The 19,404-nt window shown below is 53.0% G+C and overlaps 1 protein-coding gene across 2 annotated transcripts in view; it reads left to right on the forward strand.

Moving 5' to 3' along the window:
- TSPAN9 (tetraspanin 9) overlaps positions 1–19,404 on the forward strand; it is a 187,817-nt gene that overhangs the window by 68,928 nt on the left and 99,485 nt on the right. Inside the window, exon 2 of one of the 2 annotated variants that reach the window (XM_061124705.1) lies at positions 7,687–7,776. The exons of the other annotated variant lie outside the window; for it this stretch is intronic. Within the exon in view, the coding sequence (XP_060980688.1) occupies positions 7,707–7,776 (70 nt within the window). The 5' untranslated portion in view covers positions 7,687–7,706. The remainder of the gene's footprint in view (positions 1–7,686; positions 7,777–19,404) is intronic. 2 annotated transcript variants of the gene reach the window in all.

Below are 19,404 nucleotides of genomic sequence, written 5' to 3' on the forward strand. Positions count from 1 at the left end.
CCCTGCTTTCTGTGTGTGTCTGGGTCCCTGGTTATGTTGGGCCCTGTGTGCTGTGCGCTATGCTTGGTGGCTTAGTCGTGTCTGATCCCATGGACTGTAGCCCGCTAGGCTCCTCTGTCCATGGAATTTCCCAGGCAAGAATACTGGAGTGGGATTGCCATTTCCTTCTCCAGGGGATCTTCCTAACCCAGGGATCGAACCTGAGTTTCTGATGTCTCCTGCATTGGCAGGCGGGTTCTTCACCACTCCTGCCACCTGGGATGACCACGAATCATGTGGAGGGGAATGACCCGCACCAGGAGCATGATGTAGGAAGCATCCTGTGATTGCTGACACTCTTGAGACACAGACGCACCGTGCTGAAAGTGTCTGGTGGGGCTGTTGATCGTGTCCTGAGCGGGTAGGCGGTCCTTCCTCGGTCCTCCTCAGGAGGCTGCTCCGGGGTTAGAACTAACCGAGCCGTCTTGAGGGATGTGTTCTCTGTGCACCGTCCAGTGTGTGCTGAGACGGGAATGTCTGTCTGTCTATCAGTCTCGAGCAAGAGACCACATCTTCATTTCCAAGGGCCCTGCCCAATGCAGAATGGGCACTGGAGGTGGGACCAGGTGGGAACTGGCTGAGCCGGGGAGGGAGGACTTGGCCCCTGAGGCGGTCAGCGGGTGCTCACCGCAGGTGGGTTGCCGATCCCCTGCCCCGCTGAGAGCCGGAGGGACGACAGAGGGGGTCTGCGTGAGGTGCTTTGATCTCCTCTGGAAAGAGAAGGTCTTGAAGCCACCGTTTCGTTTTCTCCTTCCCCGGCTGACAGCCCTGACGTACGAGCCTAGTGATACTTAAGAAATACGACTTGCTGGAGAAATAAACACCCTGTGTTATTTATTATTTATTGAAAAAACAAAGCTTCCCTCGGCTGGGAGGTTTCAGATCACTGACAGTGTCAGGTCCCATTTTCCTCTGTTAATAACAGGTTGGTGTCCTTCCTGTGGTATCGGGAGCTCCAGATGCGTCTGGATGCTCCTCTGGCAGGAGTGACTGCTGAGGGGATGGGCGTCCAGGGTGTGGGGGTGCCTGGGTCCAGAGCCTGTCATGGGGCCCTGAGCTGGGCACTCTGCACCCTCTCTCGTGTCCCCCTCCAGGACGGGGGGGGGGGGCAGTGGTTAGGAGGGGGTGCTGACCCCGCCCACCATCTCTGGAGAGGACAGTCTCCCAGAATCTGGAATCAGGGCGAGATGGACTTTGCTTCTAAGAGTCGAGTAGAGTCCAGGGACCAAGAGCATCATGAGGATGTGACCGTAGGTGAGCGGTGGAGCAGGGCTGGACCCGCTGGGAGCACTTCCTGGAGGAGAAGGCCCTAGCTGAGGGGAGGCCTAGCTGATTGAGAGCTGGAGTAAGTACAGTACAGCTACCCTTGGGTATCCAGGGATGGGGTTCCAGGAATATCCCAGATGCCAAAATCTGCAGATGCTTGAGTCTCTTTGATAAAATGGCATAGAATTTGCAAATAACCTGCGCACATTCTGCCGTATACTATAAATCATAAATCATCTCTGCGTGCGGGCATGCTCAGCCGCTTCGGTCATGTCTGACTCTGTGACCCCACGGACTGTAGCCCGCCAGGCTCCTCTGTCCATGGGATTCTCAATAGGCAAGGATACTGGAGTGGGTTGCCATTTCCTTCTCCAGGGGATCTTCCCCACCCAGGGACTGAACCTTTGTCTCTTAGGTCTCCTGCTTTGACAAGTGGGTTCTTTACCACTAGCGCCACCTGGAAAGCCCATACACAATGTAAATTCTATATCAGTAGTTGCCAGTGTGCAACAAATTCAACTTTTTGGAATTAAAAAAATTTTTTTTTCAATCCATGGTTGCTTGAATCCTGCAGCTTCTGAAGGCCAATGGTATCGATACAGGTGATACCTTTGCAGTATTGGGCACGAGTTCTCCCCACTGAGCCTCAGGCAGGCGGGTGAGAGAATGGAGAGCAGGGTTATTTCCGCCTAACTCACACTGGTGTGTATAGTTTGAGAATGGGAGTTTCCATGTGATATCACTCATGTGAAGTCTCAAATATGACACAAATGAACTTGTCTTTGAAACAGAAACAGGCTCACAGACACAGAGAACAGACTTGTGGTTGCCGCGAGGGAGGGAGCTGGGGAGAGAAGAAATGAGAGTTTGGGGTTAGCAGATGCAAACTATTATGCGTAGGATGGATAAACAATGAGGCCCTGCAGTATAGCACAGGGAGATGTATTCAATATCCTGTGATAAACCATAGTGGAGAATAAAATGAAAAAGAACGTGTGTATATATATATATGTGTGTGTGTGTGTGTGTGTGTGTGCATAACTGAACCACTTTACTGTAGCAAACACTGTGCATCAACTATACTTCAATTAAAAAATAAAATAATTTTTTAAAAAAAGAATGGGGGTTTCGAAACTAGACAGAGTTTTCTGACTTTGATTAACTTGTTTAACGTCTGAACCCCGGTTTCTCCATCTGTGGAACGGGGGAGACTAATGCTCCTCTCCCAGGAGGTTTTGTGAGGGCAAAGCCACTAAAATAGTTGCTGGCACAGAGTAGACGCGGAATAACTACTAGTCGCCGTCACTGTAGACTGAACAGCGGAAGCCGGGGCAGGCCTTGTCTTGCTCAAGGTCACAGACCTGGGGCGGGAACAGCAAGGGCTTGAACCGAGGCCTCTCGACCTCTTGTGCCGAGTCCTCCCCTCCTCCGTGTTGGTAAAGAATCTGCTTGCAATGCAGGAGACCCCAGTTCGATACCCGGGTCGGGAAGGTCCCCTGGAGAAGCAATAGACTACCCACTCCCGTATTCTTGGACTTCCCTTGTGGCTCTGCTGGTAAAGAATCTGCCTGCAATGCGGGTTTGATCCCTGGGTTGGGGAGATCCCCTGGAGAAGGGAAAGGCTACCCACTCTAGTATCCTGGCTTGGAGAATTCCATGGACTTCCATGGACCTTATGTACTCTATTCCATGGACTCTATGGAATTCCTTAGAGTCTGTGGGGTTGCAAAGAGTTGGACATGACTGAGTGACTTTCTCTTCACTTCATTTCCCCTCCTCTGAGTCCCTGGCCCTTCCTTCCCCACCCCTGAAGAGACAGAGGCTTGGCGGGACTTGGGCAGGCAGGCCCAGCGCCGTCCAGGTGCCTCGATGCCTGAATTGCACATTACGGGCTGCGCCCCTGCTTACCTCTGATTATAGGGTGCCGATGGAGCGGCACGCCCTGATGAAAATGACGAACAGAAACGTACTGGGGCTTTTGTTCACCAAGCAACTCCATTGTGTCTCTCTCCCCTCCCCCTCCCTCCCTTTACCGCCTGAAAAAACACAAGAAATGGAAAAGATGAAGGGCTGTCAGCACCGGATCACAACACGGGCTCCAGGAGTTGGCGGCTTTTCAGGGCCTGCAGAGAGTCCCCTCAACTTCTTGCTTCCTAAATTAAATTACGGTGAATTCGAGAGTGCCCCTCTTGGAAGCAGGGAGTTTCAGGGGTCCAGCTCCCATTGAGTCTTTTGTTCTGCTCTCTTTGTCCCCATCCTCCCCTGTCCTGTGAATGCCTCGTGCAAGAGCCAGTGAAGTGGCCACCAGCCGTCTGCTGGCTGTGCTCAAATCCCCTTCCCCTAGCCCGGCTCAGGTGACATCCCACCCTTGCCCAGAACCTTCGGCAGCTCGGTCACGAGCTCAGGTCTGTGCTTCTGGGCATAGCGGGCAGGCTGTTGGGAACCTGACCTCAGTGTCCCTTTGCTGGGTATCCCCTGCCGCTCCTGGAACAAAGCTTTTGCTTCCGTTGCTCTGGCCAGCTTGCTGTTTGCTGAACGGGTCTGGAAATGACCTGCCTGGGGTCACGCATTTCCTTTGGCTTGGAAAGCCCTCAGCCCAGTGGACTCAGGCCTGTGCTTCAGGATTAGCTGAAGTGCCAACTCTTCTGGAAACCACATCTTTCCCAGGAACGTGCTCCTGTTTCGCCTGGCAGATGACAGACATGAAATGAGTGTGGAACTCTCTCCCGGACTGTGCGTGTCACGGCGTGACTCTTTCAGGGCCTCCTTGGAGCTGTGCTGTCTGCGCCCTGTCCCCACAAATCATGGAGTGTGTTTGCTTCTTAATTGCACATGATCTAGCTTCTTAGGCATTTTTCTTCTTAACGGTAATGTTCTTGTACTTTCCCCATGGTTTAGTTTGGGGTTAGGAGGCAAAGATGGCAGGAGGGTGTGGTAGGTGGAGCCCCACACTTGGAGTAGGAGCCTCTCGCTTGGTCTCTGACATGCTGGGGTTCAGGGCAAGCAACTCCCCTTCTCTGGGCCCCAGTTCCCCAGTTGTAAAGTGTATGGTTGAATTACCTGGCTCTAGGCTTTGTGGTTGGATGGCATCACAGACGCAATGGACATGAGTTTGAGTAGGCTCCAGGAGTTGGTGATGTACAGGGAAGCCTGGCGTGCTGCAGTCCGTGGGGTCGCAAAGAGTCGGACATGACTGAGAGTCTGGACTGAACTGAGGCTTTGTGGGGGGTTTCTAAATATAGTTATACGTGTGTGCTTGCTAAGTCGCTTCAGTCGTGTCTGACTCTTTGTGACCTTATATACTGTAGCCTGCCAGGCTCCTCTGTCCATGGGATTCTCCAGGCAAGAATACTGAAGAGGGTTGCCATGCCCTCCTCCAGGGGATCTTCCTGACCCAGGGATCAAACCCACATTTCTTATGTCTCCGGCATTGGCAGGGGGGTTCTTTACCACTAGTGCCACCTGGGGAGCCCAAATATAGTTGTATTGAGATATAATTCACATACCATAGAATCCTCCCATCGTTACAGACTGCGCTGTGGCCCTTCTAAGTTCATATGTCAAAGTTGTAACCCCTTGGACCTCCAAATGTGACCATATTTGGAAATAGGGTGTTTAAAGAGGTGATTAGGGCTTCCCTCATAGCTCGGTTGGTAAATCATCTGCCTACAGTGCAGGAGACCTGGGTTCGATTCCTGGGTTGGGAAGATCCCTGGAGAGGAAATGGCAACCCACCCCAGTACTCTTGCCTGGAGAGTCCCATGGACAGAGGAGACTGGCAGGAACAGTCCAGGGATCACAAGAGTCGGACACGACTTAGCCACTAAACCACCACCAAAGAGGTGATTAAGGTTAATGAAGTCATGAGGGTGCATCCCAATCCAATGTGGTTAATGTCCTTGGAGAGATAATCAGGACACAGACACACTCAGAGGAGGGACCGTGTGAAGACATGGGAAGAAAAGAGCCGTCTGAAAGCCGAGGAGAGGCGTCTCAGAATGAAATCAAACCTGCCACCTTGGTGGCACCTTGGTCTTAGATTTCTAGGCTCCAGGATCAGGAGAAAATAGATGTATGATGTGTAAGCCACCCAACCTGTGGTCCTCTATTGTTGCTGCACGAGTGAACCAATCCAGCCGTTTCACGTACAACTCAGTGGTTTATATGTTTCCAAGGTTGTCTAATCATCACCACTGTCTATTTTTGAGTGTTTTATCATCCCCTAAACCCCCCACGCCCCATTAGTAGTCACCCTTCATTTCTCCCCAACCCCTATGCCACCTCCAGCCCTGGGCGACCACTGATTGATGTCTCTACAGACTTGTCTATTCTGGACATTTCTTGAAAGTGGGGTCTTTCGTGACTGGCTTCTTTTACTTAGCATGACGTCGTCCATGTTGTAGCAAGTACCACACTCCGTTCCTTTTTATTGCTCGACGGTGATTCACTGGATGGGTATGCCACCTTTTGTTTATCCATTCATCACTTGATGGACATTTGGGTTACTCCAATTTTTTGGCTATTATGAATAATGCTGTAGTGAACATTTGTGTATGAGCTCATATGTGGACATGTCATCATCTCTCTTGGTTATATACCTTGGAGAGGAATTGCTGGGTCATATGGCAATGCAGGAAACCCTGTTTCGATTCCTGGGTCGGGAAGATCCTCTGGAGAAGGGATAGGCTACCCACTCCAGTATTCTTAGGCCTCCCTTGTGGCCCAGTTGGTAAAGAATCCACCTGCAATGTGGGAGACCTGGGTTCGATCCCTGGGTTGGGAAGATCCCCTGGAAAAGGGAAAGGCTACCCACTCCAGTATCCTGGGGTCACAAAGTCCATGGGGTCACAAAGAGTCGGACACTACTGAGTGAGTTTCACTTTCACTTTTCGTGGTAACTCTGGGCTTCACTCTTTTGAGGAACCGCCCAACTATTTTCCAAAGCAGTTGCACCATTATTCCCACCAGCAATGTGTATAGGATTTTGGTTTCTCCATTGTCAACACTTGTTATTGTCTGTCTTTTTGTAGCCATCCTAGTGGGTGTGAAAAGGTATCTCATTATGGTTTTGATTTGCATTTCTCTGGTGATGAATAATGTTGAGCTTCTGTTCCTGTACTTATTTGCCATTTGTATAGGAATATCTATTAATATGCACTATTTTTAAATGGAGTTGTCTTTTAATTATTGAGCTGTAAGAGTCCTTTATATATCTCCCCTTATCAGATCTGCAAATCAGTTCTCACATTCTATGCATTGTCTTTTCATTTTCATTTTCTCGGTGCTCTCATTTGCAGCGTAAAAGTTTTTAATTTTGATGAAGCCCAAGTTATCTAATTTTTCTTGTAATACTTTTGTTTCTGGTGTATCTAAGAAACCGTTGCCTAGTGCAAGGTCACAAAGATTTACTCCTGTGTTTTCCTCTAAGAGTTTTGTGGTTTTAGTTCTTACATATATATCCCTGATCCCTTTTGAGCTAGGCTTTGTCTATGGTATGAGGTAGGGATCTAGCTTCATTGTTGTGTGGGTGGGTAAGTGGAGGTCCAGCACCATTTGTTTAGATGGATGGAACCTCAGGGGTCCCTTAGAGCAGCCTACCGTCTGAGGAGGAAGTGTGGGTGTGGTGAGAGCAGAGCCTGGCCCAGGGAAAGTGCTCAGGGCACCGGCACCCACACACAGCCTCCAGCCTCTGCTGGACAATCTTTTGTGTTGAGATTTTATCAACCTGTGTTTGTTTAACTTGCTCTCCACCACTTCTGGAATGGTGTCGTATGCAGCTGGGTGCTAAATCAGTGATCCTGTGGTGGTGGAGGCTGGGGGCTTCCATCGTAACAAGGTCGTTCCTGGCTCACAAGACCTCCAGAACCGACGGCAGAGAAGGCATCAGCTTCATTCCACCAGAGTCCTGGTGATGGGCCCTGGCAGGCCCATCCTCCAGCTGGGGAGGGGATGAGTGACAGTGGGGACCTCAGGTGATGGATGTTCGGGGAGAAAGAGAAAGAGGGCATTTTCAACTCTTTGGCTTCTTTAATCCAACTCTGCTTTCGGGCCAGGCAAGGACCATTTTCCTTCCCCTCAGCACTTTTTCAGCTGCGCTAATAGGTCTCCTGGGTGGATTTAAGGGGAGTTAGTAAGACAACTTATGGTTATACCAGACTCTGGGCTATGTGTCCCCCTTTTCTTTCCAGGTGTCCTGGGCCACGGCTCAAAGCTCCATCTCGCCCATCCTGAGAGCTGGGCCAGACGGCGGGGCCCCGGGCAGCCTGCTGGGCCGAGGGCAGTGGGGCTCTCGGAGGACACGGGCCTCCTCCTTCCTCCTGTCACTGACAGACTGGCAAGAGGAGCGAATCTCTCCAGCAGGCCCCTAATGCTCTCTTCCAGGCTTCTCTGCGTCCTCTTCCATGGTCCCTGCTGCGGTCAGGCAGACCCTCCCAGGCAAGTTTGTCCTGCCCACCTCTGCATCTGCCACAGGTGAGCTGCCTGGTGCCGCAGGCAGTGGCTGGGTGAGCTGGTGGGTGAACCCGGGCCTTCCCCACCTGGATCACAATCTGTCCTCTCTCTCCTTCTCCGTCGTCCTGTGGCATCTCTGTTTAGTATGTATGTGTGTGCTTAGTCGCTCAGTCGTGTCCGACTCTTTGCAACCCCATGGACTGAAGCCCGCCAGGCTCCTCTGTCCATGGAGTTCTCCAGGCAAAAATACTGGAGTGTGTTGCCATTTCCTACTCCAGGGGATCCTCCCAACCCAGGGACTGAACCCAGGTCTCCTGCATTGCAGGCGGATTCTTTGCCATCTGAGCCACCAGGGAAGCCTGTTCAGGGTCTGGTGTAAAGATCTTGTCCTTAAAGCCCTAAAGCCCTGTCACCCCTACCTGTCTCCTAGTTGAATATGATGATCTCACCCCCTCTTTTTTTAAAAAAGTATTTATTTAGTTTTATTTTTTGGGCTCATGTGAAATCTTAGTTCCCTGACCAAGGCTCAAACCCATGTTCCCTGCAGTGGAAGCATGGAGTCTTAACCACTGGACCACCAGGGAAGTCCTGATCGCTTCTCTTTCGAATTTTCTCTTTATGTTTCTACCTCTGTCTTGTCACTTGCCAAACTCTATTCAGGCTTCCCAGATGGTGCTAGTGGTAAACAACCCACTTGCCAATGCAGAAGACTTAGGAGACTCAGGTTTGATCCCTGGGGTCGGTAAGATTTCCTGGAGAAAGAAATGGCAACCCACACCAGTATTATTATTTGAAGAATCTCATGGACAGAGGAGCCTGGTGGGCTATGGTTCATAAGGTCACAAAGAGTCGGACACGACTGAAGCGACTTAGCGCACATGCTCTGCCCCTGGTAAAATATTTGCGTGCATGTCTTAACCCCAGAATTGGAGCCCAGGACGCGGCGCAGGGACTGTGCTTTCTCCTTTTGCATTTTCCCCCTCTGTGTCCACTTGCTCCCTCTCTGCCACACCTGGTGCCGGGTGTTGCAGACTCTGCAATTCAACGATCTGATCAGTCATGGTGCCTGGGCCTTGGATCACTGGGGCTGGCCCCCTGTGCCCCCTGTGCCCCCTGACCCCAGGCTCGCGTCCTGCCTGCAGCTTCATGCTGCCGTGAGGAGGATGTCCCTGGCCTCACATCCTGGAGTGGGAAGTCTTTGTGGGAGACAGATGTCAGCGTGCGGTGCCTGATCCAGCGTGTGTAAGTTGCATATCTCTGCGGGGAGTGTCAGCCGGCCGTATTACTGAGGTATCATACCCGACTCCTGGCAGGAAGAGTTGGAGCAGATAACACATCAATGTAATCCTTGCTCTGCCCTGGAGGATACAGACTATCTCCCGAGTGAGCTGCCACCCCCCGGATGCTGGGGATTCACCTGCTGCTGCCAGCCGCCTCCCTCCTGTCGATGGGACAGCCTTCTCAGTTCTTTCCTCTCCGTGGGACCCCTGCCTACCCCCTGCAGTCCTGACCTGGAAGGTGGGGTGACTGGGGTGAGAAGTTGCCCAGAGGGAGGGAGAGCCTCTTTGGGTGCTGAGCTGCAGAGGGCCTTGCAGACACCCGAGCTGGGAAGGCACCTCCCTAGGAGAGAAAAGGGAGGGGAGGGACGGTCTGACCACCAGTGCTGATAAAGCCTTTTGTTTCCGAAGAGGATGAGATGGTTGGATGGCATCACCGATTCAATGGACATTGAAGTGAAGTTGTTCAGTCGTATCTCTTTGCGACCCCATGGACTGTAGCCTACCAGGATCCTCCGTCCATGGGATTTTCCAGGCAAGAGTACTGGAATGGGTTGTCATTTCCTTCTCCAGGGGATCCTCCCGACCCAGGAATCGAACCCGGGTTCCTGCATTGTAGGCAGACCCTCTACCTTCTGAGCCACCAGGGAAGTCAATGGACATGAATCTGAACAAACTCCAGGAGATGGTAAAGAGCAGGGAACCCTGGTGGGTTACAGTCCTGGGGTCACAGAGTCGGACACAACTTAGTGACTGAACAACAACAATGAACATCCTTTCATGTAGATTTCCATTTTGCATCTCACAACAATCCTGGGAGCTGTTTTCACTTCTGTTTTCAGGTCCAGGTCTGCAGAGTGGAGTGGCAGGCGGCTGGCTCCTGAAGAGTGGCGGCAGGGCCAGGCAGGGTCCCGCTCCTGGGATGTAGGGTGGGTAGGAAGGCACCCCGTTCCTTGCACACAGTGGCGGGCACTCAGTAGTGAATAGTCAGTGAGACCCACAAGCAGTTTTCTGCATTTGGTGCTCAGCCCTGTCTCAGGCCCCTGAAATGCTAGGATTTCGTGGTTTCCTCGCTTGGAGGGGGGGACCCTCATCACCGTGAGGCCTGGCTCTGGAGGGGTTGGATTAACCTCCGGGGTCAGCAGGCTGGCAGAGCTCAGGAAATGCCTCTCTGTGATCCGAATTTGGTCCAGAGACAGGTGGTGGAGCCCTGAGGAGGGGGGGAGTTCTCATGGGAGGCCCAGCCCAGCTGGCCTTCCTTCTGATGGACTGACGATCTGCAGCCAGGTCCTCAGTGCATCTAGATCTCAGCAGAGGAGCTGGACCCTGTGAGCCAAGTACTTGGGCCCCCCATCCCTGGGCCAGTGGGGAAGCAGAGCTGACCGAGGGGCCCAGGTCCACTGGCTCTCTTGTTAGGGAACGTCCTGGAGGAGCCGGTGCTCTGATCAGGTCTGCCCTTTCAAGTGGCTTCGTGGCCCCAGGCAGTGACTTCCTTTGAGCCTTGCTCCCCTGCGTGCCAAGGGAGCCCAGAAATAGTCCAAATTCATCGGTCCCTGTGTCTGCCAGGCAAGGCAAGGGGGGTCGTGGAGCGGGTGTGCCCATTGTACGGAGGGAGACGCTGAGGCCCGGGGGCGGGGCCGGCAGCGCTGCTGTTGTGCAGGAGGCAGGAGGCGGGGGGCCTCGGGCAGAAGCTCACAGACTGCGGGCCTGCATCGTGGATCTGTTTGTGTGCTTATGAGGCGCCCGGGAGATTAGCCACTGAGCAGGGGTTTTATTTATGATGATGCCTCGAATCCCGCCCTGCTGCCTGCATGACTTGGCGGCTGGCGCTGGTGCTGACCTGCTCCCGGGGGTGTCTTAAGTCTCCTAAGTAATCCGTGTTCCAAGGCAGCCTGGTGCAGAGACGGTCCTCTAGGAGGGGGTCAGCTCGGGGCTCAGCCTGGGCTCGCCTTGTCCCCGGTGTGAGACGGGAAGGGCCAGGCTCGGGAGTGAGGGCTCTCTGTGCCCGTGTTACCCTCAGTCACACGGCAGATGTAGTCATTTGGCATTCTTGACTCCTCTTGATTAAAATGGTTGAAATAAGGATCTCAGATGAGCGACACGCAGAATTCTAATAACATTCGAACATTGTTAAATAGTGTAAGCCTAATGTATATTGCTATTTTTTTCATTAACTTCGATTTAGTGGACATTTACATTTTAATTTGTGATACGCTTATTCTTAAAAGCAGTCACCCTGTCATCTTTAAACAAATGTTCTGTATTTTTTTTTTTTACTTTTCACTAATTTGAGGAGGATTTCTGATTACCAATTAATGAGGTTTTACTAAGAATAGGATCAAAGCATCAGACTGTCTAGAGCTGGAAGGTTCCTTAGAGATCATCTCACTGTCTTCATTTTGGAGATGAAAAAATACTACATTATTACATGCGCTCGCAGATGATCAGCGATTTCTTTTACACGAACAGCTTTGTCCCTTAATATGAAAGAGTTGCAGGGGGGGGGGAGCCTTCTTTTTATTCTTTTAAATTTATTTGACTGTGTTGGGTCTTAGTTGCGGCACGCGAGATCTAGTTCCCTGACCAGGGATTGAACCTGGGGTCCCTGCATTGAGAGCCTGGAGGCTTAGCCTCCGGAACACCAGGGCAGTCCTGAAGCCTTCTCTTCTGAATGGAGAGAAATGGGAATTTTCCAAACCGTTTATTGATGTATAAGTTGCGCACACAAAGATGCAGCACTCAGCGGACCTTTATAAAGTGGCTGGAGCCCAGATCAAGAAACCAAGTGTCACTAGCACTCCCGACCCCCCTGCCTGTCCCTCCAGCCACTATCCTGGTCAGCAGAACCACTCCCCAGATGTCTGACTACACAGATGAGTTTTGAACTTGCTGTTGAGAGGATCGTACAGTATGTGCTCTGCTGTGTCTGACTTTTCCTCCACATTCCCTGCCCGCCCCGAAGATTCATCCATGTTGCTGCAAGTGGTGTAGTTCATTATTTTTTTATCATTGTGTGGTCTAGTCACACATGGGACTCTGCCTAATTGATCCGATTGATTTGTACCATTGATAGGCATTTTGGTTGTTTCCAGATTTGGGCTATTTTTAAGTAGTATATATCTGCATATTCTTTTCATCAAAACCCATTTCTATTGGTTTATAGCCAAGAGTGGAATTGCCGGGATGTGGAACATGGGTAGATTGCACTTGCGTAGACGTGACCGGCTTTCTAAAATGGTTGTTTTAGTCTCTGCTCCCAGCAGTGGTGGTGTGTGAGGGTCCTGGATGGGTCGTGTTTGTACAAGCACGTGGTGTTTTCTGTTTCTGTTTTCACCTCCTGGTAGGTGGGCATTGGTATCTCTTTGTGGCTTTGATTTGATTTCGCTGATGACCAGTGACATTGAACCCTGGAAACAGGGCTCTGAGCGGAGGCTGGGGTTTTCTAGCTCTTCTATCTAGGAAGTTACTCTGTGTCAGACATGGTGGAAGCAGAGAGATGAAGACATATTTCTGGGACAGGGTGTGCATGCTAAGTCGCTTCAGTCGTGTCTGACTCTTTTCACCACTGTGGACCATAGCCTACCAGGCTTCCTTGTCCATGGGATTCCCCATGGCAACACGAGTCGATTGCCATGCCCAATATATACCTTTGAGCTTAGACTAAAAATGGTTGCAAGTGCCCTGGGGCTGGGACTGTGACTTGTGCCTTTTACACCAACCTTTCCTTTGGTGGTGAGGGTAATGCTCGGACACCCCAGTGCCCGGTGAGGATGGGGGATGGTGTGGACCCAAGGTTCAGCGGGAGAGACGTGATGTGGGGTCTGGAGTGGGCGTGGGGCATGGAGCCCAGGGTGGGCTGGGTTTTGGGTGTGCATAGGCCTCGCAAATGTGGCCGGCTCTGTTAGCCGCTGGCTCAGCGCTGTGAGCGTGCCTCCCATGGACCCTCTGCAGGCTTGGGAAGGCAGGAACTAGAAGCCGCCGGGCACAGAGGTGACCCTGACCTGGAATGCAGGGGCCAAGGCTGGGGTCTCCCAGGGTCCTTGGCTGGCATCACCCGGGTGGGGGCTGGAGAGCCTTATGCTGGACCTGCAGGGTCCCTGTCTGGGGCAGCGTGCTGCTGGTCACCTCCTCTGGCTCCTGTGGGAGCTCTGGGCGTGACTCTGCAGGGTCAGGGTGTGGACAGATGCCCCGGGAGGGAGTAAAGTCCTCAGCAGCTGTGGCCTCTGTGGATGAAGGCGGGTCCCGGGTGACTCCGCTGCGGGGCCCTGGGCAGCCATCTGTCACAAATAATGCACTAAACTCACTGCAGGAGCTCAAAGACTCCACACACCTTTCAGCTCAGCTCCCTGCGAGGGGCCCTGCACAGTCCACAGCGAAGACCACTCCCTTTCTTCTTTATCATCAAAAAACCCCGCATCTCTCTCTGCCATCCCAGCTCCTTCCACACGCTTCAAACCTCCCAGCTGATAAGCTCTTTGTGAAATTGCCTTTCAGGCCCGCCTTCACCTCAGAACCAAAAGAGGGGGGATGTACGTGCCAGGTGTCCTGGGGGCGCTGGGTGGGCAGGCCCCCAGCCCTGCCTGAAGCTGCCCAGCGTGTGGCACCAAGGACAGGATTCACAGACTCTAGGAATGCTTGCGGGACCAGGCGTCAGAGAAACAGGGGCTGAGAGCGGGGGCCAGTGCTGGTGGGGTGGTCTCTTTCCCACCCCCGTCATCCCCCTGCCTCCCCCACCCCCCCCACCCCCCCCCCACCCCCCCCCGATCTGGGAAGCGTCATTACTCACTCAGGCTGTGAGCATCCCATCTCTCTTCTGATGGATGTCTCTAGGGAGGCTGCTGGGACTAGGGAGGAACAGGATGTGGGCGGGGAGGATTTGGTGACAGTCAGCTCCCCTCCCAGCCCTCCCCGGTCCATCGGGAAGCCAAGGTGGCCCCCCTTCTCTATTAGCCAAGCACCTGAGGAGCATGTGACTGAATGAGACATGGCGCGTGGCCGCCCACCCGCCTCCGCTCTGGCTGGCACGGGGCTGGTGTGCGGATGGATGAGCTCAGGTTTGGACCTGACTCAGGAGGAAGGAAGGAGAAATTCAAGGGGGTGATCTCGTGTGGCAGGTACACGAGACAAGGGGTAGGTACCCGCATCCTCGCATCTTTCTCTCCTTGTCCCAGAACCCCCGCCTCCCACGGGGCTCTCCACGGAGGGTGGTCAGACAGAGGTCAGACAGAGGACACTGGCTGCCCCGTCACCTTCTCACAGCTCTCAGTGCCCATGGGAGCTTCGGAAAGGCTGCCGGCCCTCCACGCGTGCTGCCTTCTCTCTGTAAAGCGGTCTGCCCTCCCCGTAGGGAGCAGAAGGCACTCCCTGTGTTCCAGGGCTTCAGGATGGGCTGTGGGGAAAGCTGATCGGCTCTGGCTCTCTCTGAGGACTTGTAGGGGAGGACTCAGGGCGTCGGGGCAGAGACAGGGAGCATCTATGGTCTGGCAGAAAGGTCTCTGGCCTCGAAGCGAGCAGCTCTGATTTCTGGTTCTGGTTCAGAGATTCATGAGTTTGGTGTCCTTGGGAGGGTCCCTCGGCCCCCACATCTTAGTTCCTGCACGTGTCAAGTGATGCGTGCCTGCCTTCCAGCCACCCAGAGTGGGCCATGTGGGTTTACCACGTGACTGCCCGGGGCAAATGTAGCCCAGAACTCATGCGGCATCACTGTTGGTAACGAGTACTGTCGTCCTTACGCTCAGGCCGTGGGTATCTGGGTACCGATGGGGTTGTGAGCAGTCGCAGCTGGAAAAGCTGTGAATCTGAGGGCTGAGGTCAGGCAGGGCAAAGCCCGGCATCTGTGAGGTTCTCCCAGGCCCTCCAACTCATTGGAGGGTGTGGAGCACAGTGGTGAGCGTGGAGCCCTGGATAAAGGGGGCAGCTTTGACTGTATTTAGAGAAGGGAAGAAGACTATGTCAACATCACGTCCTGGAGGGTGCTGGTCCTGGGGGGAGGAGAGGGGAGCCTGGAGGTGGCGGTTCCCCGGGCTTAGGATGAGCCATCGCCTGGGGCCCGCGGGTGGGGCCCTTCTGCCCCCTGTTTGGGAGGCCGAGTGGCAGTGGGAGGGCTGTGATTTAGGAGAATGTCTTGGGCGAGGTGTCCCGAATCCCGTGTCTTGTCATTTTCCAGCTGCTGTTACCTTGAACATGTTCTGCCTCCCCTACGTTCTACTTCCTTCATCTGGGGATCACAGTACCTGTCGCACAGGGTCGCCGTGAGGATTGAGTGAAGTCATAGAACAGCTTGGAAATAGAAGGTGCTCAATAAATGTCACTTAAATCTGAATTTCTCTCCCATCCATCTCATTTATGGCGTTTGCCGGGAATATTCCAGAGCCTCTTGACACATCCACGTGGGTCCACGCCGGGGCTCTGCATTCCCCTTCCTTTCTGTGGAGACAGGCTTTGCGACCATGCCCTTTCACATCAATAACCTATATTCTCGGCCCAGACCTGCCTTTCTGTGTCCAGTTTGCCTCTGATATCAGGTAGCATGGGTTTTGCATGGAACGTAGGTTCTTAGGAAAGAACTCAGAATTCAAAAGCGACTTTATGGGGAAGCTTCTAGAAGCAGAGATCTTTTCATGATCGTCAAAATCCCATTCCTGGAAACGGAATCTAGTGTGTGAATCTGGGTGGCATAGGAAGAGGCTCACCCCCAGCTGCCCTCTGCTGCCAGGGGAGGGCGCATCGGCCCCGTCACGTGGCTGGCCTTAGAGGAGCTCACCTGTAGGATGAGACAGGTGCAGAGAGCAGGCCTCTCCAGTGAGCCAAGCAGGGTGCAGGGGAATGCTGACATGGATGGGGCAGAAGGCCCTGGTGGGTGGGATGCAGGGGTGGCCTTACGGGCCACCAGCACATCCCCGTTGGGTGGGGACTCTCAGATGGTCCTCCGTACAGTCTCTCCTGTTTCTAAAGTTCTTTGGCTGGCAAAGGGTTCGCGCCTCCACTTTAAGGCCGACAGACGCCTTCAGGTGTTGACAGCCCCCTGGGCTTTCCCACCCTACTTCCTCCTACTGCGCCAGGATCCAGCCCTCCTTAGTGCTTCCACTTCTACAACATCCATCATCTCTTGCCTGGAATATGATAAAAACTTCTCAAGGTGTCTCCCTGCCGCTGCCCTTGCTCAAAGGTACCAGGCGGCCCTTTCCTGACTACTGATTAAAAGAGCTGCCTGCCAACCCCACCCCTCATATATTCCTGGTCTCCCCCATCCTTTTTATCTTCTGCTTAGCACATCAGACTATATTTTTCAGTTCTTTTTTTTTTTGGAGCACAATTGCTTTACGATGTACTGTTGGTTTCTGCGGTGCAATGAAGTGAATCAGCTATATGTATACACATATCGCCTCCCTCTTGAGCCTCCCACCATCACCCCAACCCACCCTTCTAGGCCAGCACAGAGCACGGAGCTGAGCTCCCTGTGATGTACAGCAGCTTCCCTCTAGCTATCTGTTTTACATGTGGTCGTGTGTCTATGTCAGCGACTCTCTCAGTTCATGCCTCCCTCCCCCTCCTCCACTGTGTTCACAAGTCCGTTCTCTACGTCTGTGTCTCTATTGCTGCCCTGCTCATGGGTTCATCAGAACCATCTTTCTAGATGCCATGCATTTATGTTAATATGTGACATCTGTTTTTCTCTTTCTGACTTCACTGTGCATGACAGACTTCTGTCTTTCTTCGTGGACATCTCCTTGTCCTCAAGTCAGAATGTAAGCCATCTGAGGGCAGGGGGTTTTTGATCTTTTTTTTCCCCTTTCAGGTTTGTGCAAGGCTGTAAGCCCAGTAACTTAGATCACATAACTAATCTGTGATCTTTAGAAACTGTCGTCTGTCTCGGAATTACTGTCCACCCTATCATCAAATTTTCCTTGATGCCGATGCCAACCCCGAGGATCCCTTGTCCTAGACATTCTGGCCACCCTGCTGTCCTGTCCCCTCCCACAGTGGATGCCTGTCCTTCCTGAGTGGTTAGCTATCCATCCCTGCACTTTGTTTGGGTCGATCTGGTAGGTCCAGTGACTGGGGACCTGGTCGTATACCCCAAACCTCTTTGCCCAGCACGGATCTAGTACATAATAGAAGGTGCTCAATAATTTTGTTATCCATTCCTCTACAGGCAAATGTTTTAATCAGTTGCTGTTGACAAATGAGTAAAATTCAACCCTGGGGAACTTCCGTGGTGGTCCAGTGGCTAAGAATCTACAGGGGGTGCCAGTTCAATCCCTGGTTGGAGAACTAAGGTCCCAAATGCTGAGAGACAACTAAGCCAGTTTGCTGCTGCTGAGAGAAAAAAATGCTTGCACCCTGCAATGAAGACCCAGTGCAGCCATATATATATATATATACATACATATATTCAACTCTGAAAATGACCTGGTGCAACCATGTGTATATATATATATATATATATATATGTGTGTGTGTGTGTATATATACATGTATATATATATATATACATATATATACATATACATACATACATTCAACTCAATGGACATGGGTTTGGGTGGACTCTGGGAGTTGGTGATGGACAGGGAGGCCTGGTGTGCTGCGGTTCATGGGGTTGCAAAGAGTCGGACACGACTGAGCGACTGAACTGACTGACATATATTCAACCCTGAAAATGACCTGGCCCCTTTGGAAGGTGTGCCTTAGGGACTGGACAAGAGGCAGTGGCAGAGGATGGTTGGAGGGATTCTGGCTGGAGGGACGTGGAGGGGTGTGGACAGTGCCGGCTCCAGGCTGCAGCTCCAGGAGTGGTGGCCAAGTGACTGGGCTCCTGCATCTCCTTCCAGAATGGCCATTGTCCCCAGAGGGTGAGGAGTGCACCTATTCCTTTAAATTTCCTTAGAGGGTGGAAACTGCGCCTTGAGATGTTAAAATACGCTGCATGGTCCCGATGGTGTCAGGTAGCTAGTTTATGGGTCCCGTCCTGGTTGTGATAACTCAGGCTAAGCTGGATAATAAACGAAAGTGGGACAGAGCCGCAGGATAAATATTGCTCCAGGGCATCTCGGCCGGCACAAATCACAGGGAAAATATCTCCGGGCTGCTTTTCATTTCTCCTCTTCCTCCCTGGCCCTCTGGCAGTAGCCAGCGGAGCAGGACCCATCCATCATGGCAGCACCACCCCCACCTGCTCTCCACGAACTGCCTTGGAGGGAGGGACGCACGCTGGTCCCGGCAGGCAGGTGCTGCTCTGCCTTCCTGCCCAGCTCTGCCCGTGGCCCTGGGGAGAAGGCCCGGACCTGACCGTGGCTGTTCTCTATTCAAAGCTGTACACCACTGCTTAGCTGTGTGTTCCTGCTAAGTCACTTCAGTCATGTCCGACTCTTTGCAGCCCTCTGAACTATAGCCCACCAGGCTTCTCTGTCCATGGGATTTCCAGTCAAGAGTATTGGAATGGGTAATCATTCCCTTCCCCAGGGGATCTTCCTGACCCAGGGATCGAATCCACATCTCTTATGTCTCCTGCACTGGCAGGCGGATTCTTTACCACTAGGGCCACCTGGGAAGCCCTTTGCAGGCCTGCTTATCTCTAAAACGAGGGGGTTAATGGTTGGTGGTTTTTAGTCTGGATCAAGCATCTGAGTCACCTGGGAATTTAAGAGCAGCTTGTAAGCCCCACCCCAGAGCACAGTTGGTATCTCGGGGGGCTCTTCTTGGGTGTTTCCACTTAGCTTCCTTGGCCCCTGCCTGGTTGCTCCTATGCCCGCTCCTGGCCAGGAGCCACGGACGGTACTGATGAAGAGTGAGTCGGGTGGTGGGTTAGGTGGTGGGATGGTCCGTTCGTGTGACCTGCTCTGGCTCTAGATCCGTCAGTGCTGTTGCCTAGCCTGGCTTTCTTCAGCTTCGGAGTCACGCTTGCCTTGTAATCAGCGTCCGCCTGCAGGTATTGATTGAGCTCCTGGGGGGCACAGAGCTGCTGTAGGCATGTAGGCACCAGAGGTGACTAACCGAAGGCAGGGACGTCTCTTCCAGGCAGTGGGTGGTCTCCTGCGGGGCACCCCGTCTCCTCCCCCAGACGTAGGGAGTCTTTTCCGTTTTTCTCCCGGACGCCTGCCTCCAGCCTCTGTGGTCTCCTCCCTCGCTCTGTCTCTCCATCCCCCTGTCCCAGTGTAGATGCTCCCAGACCCGGGCCTGAACCTTGGAACAGCTTCCTCCCCAGCCCCCTCCGAGCCGTAGTCCCCGCTCTTTGGAATGGCCGTGCCCGGGGGCCTGGTAACCTGTGCTGCTGCTGGGCCGGGGGCGGGGTTGCGTGTCGGGTCTGGATGGATTGACTGCAGTGGTCACCGGCTGTCCAGGGAGCAGGCCCAGGCTCTGTGTGGCCTTC

The sequence above is a fragment of the Dama dama genome, chromosome 22 (assembly GCF_033118175.1).
Source record: "Dama dama isolate Ldn47 chromosome 22, ASM3311817v1, whole genome shotgun sequence".
Classification (NCBI taxonomy): domain Eukaryota; kingdom Metazoa; phylum Chordata; class Mammalia; order Artiodactyla; family Cervidae; genus Dama; species Dama dama.